Below are 7035 nucleotides of genomic sequence, written 5' to 3'. Positions count from 1 at the left end.
TATATATATATATATATATGTGTGTGTGTATATATATGTGTATATATCTGTGTGGGTGGGTGGGTGTGTGAGGGGGGAGGTGTAAGGCATTAAAAGACTGATATTTTTCTGTCAGTACATTGCAACTGAGACTTTTAATCTGCAGTCTTTTTGCGGGGTGCTGGTGCCTATATACAGCAGTCATTTTACAAGAGGTGGGGTACACTTTGGACAGGTCACATGTCCTTCACAGGGACAAATGGAGAAAAACAAGACAAACACCCAGACACATGCTTTTATTGTCTAACATTCCTTTAGCCATGACTTCATGAGACACTTTTAGGTATTTTTGTATTAGAACCCACTTAACACTTTTAGTGTTGTTCGGTCAGTAAGCAAGAAAAGTTTAAAAGGTTTTTTCTCCTCTGGTAATCTCTCCCAATTTACACATTTGTAATTACTATTCATGTCTGTATATAAGCAGAACATTCCTTATGTCAGCCAGCCTGCCACTGTAATAACCAAGTTACCAGTCAGTCAGTCAGCCAGTCAGTATTGATCCATTAAGTCAGTCATTGGGTCTGTCATATCAGACAGCAACCAGCTATCTGCTTTTTCATCCGTCCTTCTACTTGTGCTTTCCTTTTTTTGCCTCTGACCAGCAGCTTTTCCAATAAATGAGAAGATCTTGGCAGGAAGTAGTATGACATTTAGTGCATGGTCTACTATCTATGAATGACCTGAATGTATTTATTAAGGAATGACATGAACAGTGCAACTAGCAAACTTTCCTCACTTGCACTCGTGCAAGGCGTACACCTTTTCTTCCCTCTCCTGTCCTCATCCTGCTTTTTTGCTCTCTGTATTGTGTATTAAAGCTCATATTTACACATCTTCCAAAACAGAAAACTACTGTTATGGATCTGGTCAGCTGGACTTTCAATGCAATTGATAAAAAAAAAAGTTCAACAAAGCGACAGGGTCCTGGAGAGCACTCATGCCCCACTGAGACGCACGCAGCAGGATACGTCATGGATCCGTGGGGAGTTTGGGAGCTGATGCGCCTTTCTGTATTGTCTCAGGAGGACACTGAAGATGTTTATATAATTGGAATCATGATAACAGGGTTTTTGCTTTTTGGCACTGGTGGACTTGTATGTTATCGGCTATTGAAGAAGACGGCGGCAGCAGTTTCAGCCATGGCAAAACTGCAGAGCCTGTGTGAAGGTTTGGTTCATGCTCCAAGCACTCAAAATCAACTGATTTACGAGCTAAACCATAAGGTGGAAGCAATTTGTGAGAATTGTAGGCTACCTGCGACTTCTGTGACTCACCAGCATGTTGGGGATGACCTTGGAGGGGGCTCATAAGCACGGACCAGTGGAATGCCCACAAATCTGGCCATTTTGGATCGAAAGTATCAGCAGGACTCAAGGCTGACAAGAAAAAACAGTCTGCGTGAAAAAAATCAACAATTGTGGCTTATCTGAATCTGAATCCCCGTTTGGCATCAAAGCAGACTGACTTATCCAATTTCTCCTGGGATATGTGCAAACTAAGGAAAAGCTCTGTCTATTGCACCCCCCCCCCCCCCCCCCAACAACAACTTTGGTGAATGTTTATCAGAGCTGCACTGGCTGACACCAACATCTTATCAGGACTATGGACTATCTAGTAGTGCTTCATGGACAAATCTCACTGTCTTGTCATCATATGCATATGTAATGTGTTCATAAATGTGCTTACTGGTAGAGTTTTTGGATTACTTAAATCATGTCCTAATAAGGACAAGATGTGAAGAGATCTTTTTTGTTATACCACTATCCTATCCTCATGGCCTTTTCCCCTTTTCTATCTAAAACGTATTCTGAAAAAGGATAAGGAGCCGCGCTCTCAGAAGCAGCAGCAATGTGCACTCCACCCATCTTTCGAACAACTGTACAAACATAATCTCACTGTATTTCGGTACAATGATAATAAAGCTTATTCTAATTCTGATTCTGAAACAGCTATATTGGTTAAAAAAGAAAATAAACAGAAGCCCACACAAATTCATATAGTAGAGGTTCATTCAAATATACATATTGGTCATTACACATGTGAATAAGACACATGACCTTGTCACAAATCTGTGGCCATACCAGTGGTGTAGTCTACATTTTTGTAGTGGGTGTACTGTGCTTAGAAACCAATGTATGGTTAGTACAATTTAATTGTTGATTTATTTTGATTTTTAAGCATATTGAACATTTCCATATTTCTCTGATGCTTATATTTGAATAAATGTACAACAAACTTTGTACAACAATTGGCTTTGTATTAAAAACATGTTACAGAATTTATAAAATGGTAACAAAGCAAAACATGTTCAAGTATTAAGTAGTAAGTACAGAACTATACAATAATTCGCTGGATAAGCAAATGTAATAAACAAGCGCTGCATACAGAGATAGATTGTTACGGAAGCATTTAACTGCTGTTTAACATATCAATGACACATGCCTAATGGTATGTCATGTATCACTGAGCACTTTTAAGTGGGTATACTGAAATTCTTGTGCTTTTCTAGTGGGTATACACTGTATACCCGCGTATCAACAATTTCCTGCGGGATCAATAAAATTCTATCTTATCACGAAGACTACACCACTGGGCGATACCACTCCTAATGTTTGTTTAGATGCAGATGAAGCATTCCAGCATTCACTGGAATAAAACAATCACTGGAATAAAACTGTAAAGTTATCCACAGACAGCGTGGATGTTAATGTGTCTTGGTGTGGACTGTGCATCAGTGTGTTCATCCAAATGTAAACGGGCACAAGTTCATGTGCACGTCTGGGCACATGTTCCTGTGGTGTGTGTTTATGTGTTTGTACTGGCAGGAAAGTAGGGCCAGTCTCAGATGGCAGGAGCAGACATATTGGTATGTTTCAACCCATTAGCCAATAAAACCACAGGTAATCACCAAAAAAAAACTCCAGCTGGACAGGGAGAAGAACAGGGGATTGGGGGGGGGTGGACCGGGCACTTGGATGTAGGAAGGAATTAACTGTATGTGTGAGCTGGCGTGCTTTTTGCGTGTGTGTGTGTCGCTGCGTGGAGGAAGTGGCTCTGGCAGCTGCTGTTTCTGTGGCGTCAGTCCAGCGACACCTGACAACCTGCATCTATCACTACCTTATTGAGAAAGAAGGATAAAGGGGAAGTGGAAGAGGGCAAAAAATGGGGCAATGAAAGAGAAAGAGAGAGAGAAAACAACAGTGAAAATAAAAACTACACTAGGGAAAACGTACAAGAGAGAAGGAAAGATGAAGGTAAAGAATGAAAACTGTATGTAATAAACAAATTTGTCAGTAGTAAACTTGCTAAAATGCGTACAGTACGTACATATTTATATTTTTAATCCAGTGTTGATTGAAATCCTGAGGCAACAGCTTAATGCATTTAGTTCAAATCTGTCTGCTCTATTTGTTCCACCGCTCTCATTTAACATCCCAAACCGTGTCAAAAGTGGAGAGAAGAGATTTAAGTTTAGAAAGAAAGAAAGAAGAAAATACAGCATGAGAATGGTGGGACTAGATAGCAAATTCACATGACACAGTCTGCACAATGGAGATCAATTGTCATGCAGCAAGTGGACATATGCACACACCTCAAAATAAATTGCTGAGGATTTACAGCCCTCCTATATCTCCCCGTTTTTCACATACACAGCCTTCAAAAACAGATCGGCTTTGGTTTGCCACAGTGTACCATTAGACTCACAAGATGGAAAGGTACACACACATGCATGCATGCAGAGGGAACATTAGATATCAGATATAAAGCACTTGATTTCCAAACTATTTCCATGCTATGAAGAGTGGTGTTTAAGTCTGAGCTTACAGAAACTATACGGCTAAGTGACACATACAGTAGATTCCATATTTTTATACTTTTCTAAGTGTAACTGTAATTTAGGCCATCAAAATGGACTTTTTACAAGCATACCAGTATTACAGGGTGGTACATGTGCAGTTTGAAGTATTAGTTTGGTGTACTGTAAATAAAAGTTTCATAAATATTATTCCTGTCATTTTTTTCACTCCAATATCAGTTTTTAAAAATGTTTTACTTCCATCCTGAACTTGCTTCCACAGTAGCACAAAGCAGTTTTTATTTTATTTTATTTTATTTTATTTATTACACGTTCCTGTTTTTCGTTTTCTACATTTGCCTTATAATGTAGATGTTTTTATTTTCTGCCTTCTTATTTTAATTTGTAAAAAAAAAAAAATTTAAATCAGTATGCCTTTTTATAATTGTCTGTTGTTGTCACTGTTGTCCATTGTTGTCATCATTCTTTGTTGAAATCAGGTCTCTCGTGTAAATGAGTCCTCGAGGCTCAGTGGGATTAACCTGTCTAAGTAAAGGTTAAATGAATTTCATTTGTATAATTCTTCATTTTTATTGTGCAACATATTGTATTTGATTTTAGTACTGCTTGCTCTCAAAATGCCTCTTCATTTTCATCAATGAGGGCCTACCTGTTTCTTTGAAATAGCAAGGCCTTTAACTGAGTGCCCATTAAGCCAGGCGGCTCCCGTGTCATTAGCACATTTAGGCTCACTGCAAGGGAAGTATCCCTCTTAACAGCAGAATTAATCTGGTCCTCCTGTATCATCAGCATATAAGGGCTGGATGTGAGCTAACTAGTCCCATTAGTGGCATCTATTAGAGTGTAAGACTTCCTTCACCATTTAGCATGTTTAGCCTTTAACTAACAAGGGCAATTAAAGAGTGTCTTTTCACCCATTAGGAAGTGTTTGAGCATTTAGCCTTTTCCCAAGCTAACTAGCTCCCTAATCAACCCAGTAATGAGAAAACATCCTCTCCACAGCTGCAGTCAATAGTAATCACTGTTTACTCTGTTTCAGAGGGAGATGTATCAGCTCGCTTGGCCACTGTAGCTGTCAGATGGGCATGGGAGGAAGAGATACATTTGTTTTTGTTTAAGATCTTAGCATAGCTATTACTGCAAATGGATTAAAATAAAACAAACAAGCTAAATAAGCTCCAAATTGTTACAGCAAATCCACTAATTGAAGGTGGTAATGAATAAAAGGGGATTTTGTTTTGGTGTCTTGTTTTATATTACAACATAAAATCTCTGTTTTTCTGATCTTTATGCTTTAAGTTTCAGGGGTCTCACAGGTTGTCTCCCTGCCTGTCTGTCTGGCTCTTGATGTATCTATCTGAAATGAAACCTGTCCCTGTGTTCTTCTCCAACATGTCTACGTGCCACAGGCAACATTGAGTACAGCTGTCCAGCCACCAACGAGTGTGAGATCACCAAGAGGAGACGCAAATCGTGCCAGGCGTGCCGCTTTATGAAGTGTCTGACCGTGGGCATGCTGAGAGAGGGTAAGGGAAAAGGTCTCTTCCTTATTTTTCTCTTACCTTGTTTATATGTAATATTTTAAAGCTTGTTTGATGTACATGATTTAAAAGAAGCCAGGCCAAATAACTTGTGCCAGTCTAAACATTTTTTTTTTTTGCATCATGTCAGTGATACTTACAAAACTTTTAATTCTAACCTTATACAGAGTGCAAAGGATTAATGCTAAATGTAGTCCTAATTTAGAGAAATATTGAAACAAACTATTCCATAATTATAACTAACTACTGCAAAATTTTATTATGAATGAGCAACAAATACAACAACATACATATTTGTGAAGTACTCTTGTAAATCAAAGTACATGCAACAACCTCAAGAAACCATTCCTCTACTTATGAGACTTTTCTGTCATATACTTGTGGTTGCTTTCCTAAACTTGTTTCTATTTTTTTCTTTTTATAGCTATTGTGTTCTTACTTTTTTCTGACTAATTAATTTTTATCACATCTTGTTCTACTTACCTACTGAAACCTAAACCTAAAAACATGAGTGTACCTGTGTCCACGTTAGGAAACACTTCAGGTTGTAAGTGATTAACATTGCATGAATTCTCTTTCACCTTGACAACACAAACTGCACAGAATTATTTGTAAAAAAAACATTATCTCACTGGGTTGCAACCTATTAATAAACCGCATTCATGAGGAAATCTCCAGAGCATCTTTTTGGGGGGGGTTCAGCTAGTTTACGTAAGTCGCTTAAGACTAAACGCCTGTCCATTGACAGACGTTTAGGGTCTTTTGAACATGTTAAAAAATGTGTGCAACAACTTTTCCCTCTAATTAGTCACAGAGTTGTCAAAGGCATCCCCAACGTGTCTTCAACCCATCTGAATTTTTCTGTGGGTGTCTCCAACCTATTTCAGGAGCGCTAGACACTCGCATGGGAATTCACCTGACAAAAAAACTTTCAAGGCAAATGTTCAGGTTTAATAAGCACGCTGAAGATAATTATTAATTATTAAAAAGCTGGTCCAAATCTGCCTGTCTTTGTTTCAAAGATGTACTCCTACAATTAAATAATGAATGGGGGTGGGGGGGGGAGCTGCTAAGATGCGTACAAATCGAGCCGAGGTAGGTAGGTGGGCGGCGATGGACAACAAAAAACTGGCACGGCCAAGAGTGCAGTTATGCGTACAGTGTGCACAAAAATGGGCCATTATTTTGAAAAGCTAGCCAGGCAGAACATGGTTGCATGGCACACTGGTCACCTGAATGCAAACACCGTCAAACTGTAACACAAAATGAAATTATTTTCATGCAATTTTAATCCCAAATCTGAGTCACCAACGAGTTTCTGAACAGTCACAGCCCATTGAAAAACTGCCTTAAGAGTGAACGCAGTCAAAGGCCTGCCTCCAGACTCCGACTACACCTTTGTTTCACTTCACATAAGGGAGATTAAAATGCAGACAATAACTGATTCTCTCAGCACTTGTTCAGCGATGAACCAAACCAGAAAACAAGGGAGATCATCTGCCCTATTCACCGCTTTGATTAAATACACTCACTCACTCATTTTCACATTCCCATGTTGCTTTTTGCTTCTTTCTTTTTCTCCTGTCTGCCCACCTCTGACCTTTCTACTCCCACTGCTCTCCCAACTATGAAAAGAGG

General features: G+C 39.1%; 1 protein-coding gene across 4 annotated transcripts in view; it reads left to right on the top strand.

Moving 5' to 3' along the window:
* The window catches only part of esrrga (estrogen-related receptor gamma a), a 58956-nt gene that overhangs the window by 1988 nt on the left and 49933 nt on the right, over positions 1–7035 (top strand). For 2 of the 4 annotated variants that reach the window (XM_037690683.1, XM_037690681.1), the window contains exon 2: positions 5266–5382. In XM_037690683.1, the coding sequence (XP_037546611.1) occupies positions 5266–5382 (117 nt within the window). Of the gene's footprint in view, positions 1–5265; positions 5395–7035 lie in introns of all 4 variants that reach the window. The other 2 variants (XM_037690682.1, XM_037690672.1) reach the window with 1 other exon arrangement.

Source organism: Nematolebias whitei, chromosome 2 (genome assembly GCF_014905685.2).
Source record: "Nematolebias whitei isolate Nwh7 chromosome 2, NemWhi1, whole genome shotgun sequence".
NCBI lineage: Eukaryota > Metazoa > Chordata > Actinopteri > Cyprinodontiformes > Rivulidae > Nematolebias > Nematolebias whitei.
Note: the sequence above shows the minus strand (reverse complement) of the source record. Positions and strands in the feature narration are given on the sequence as shown.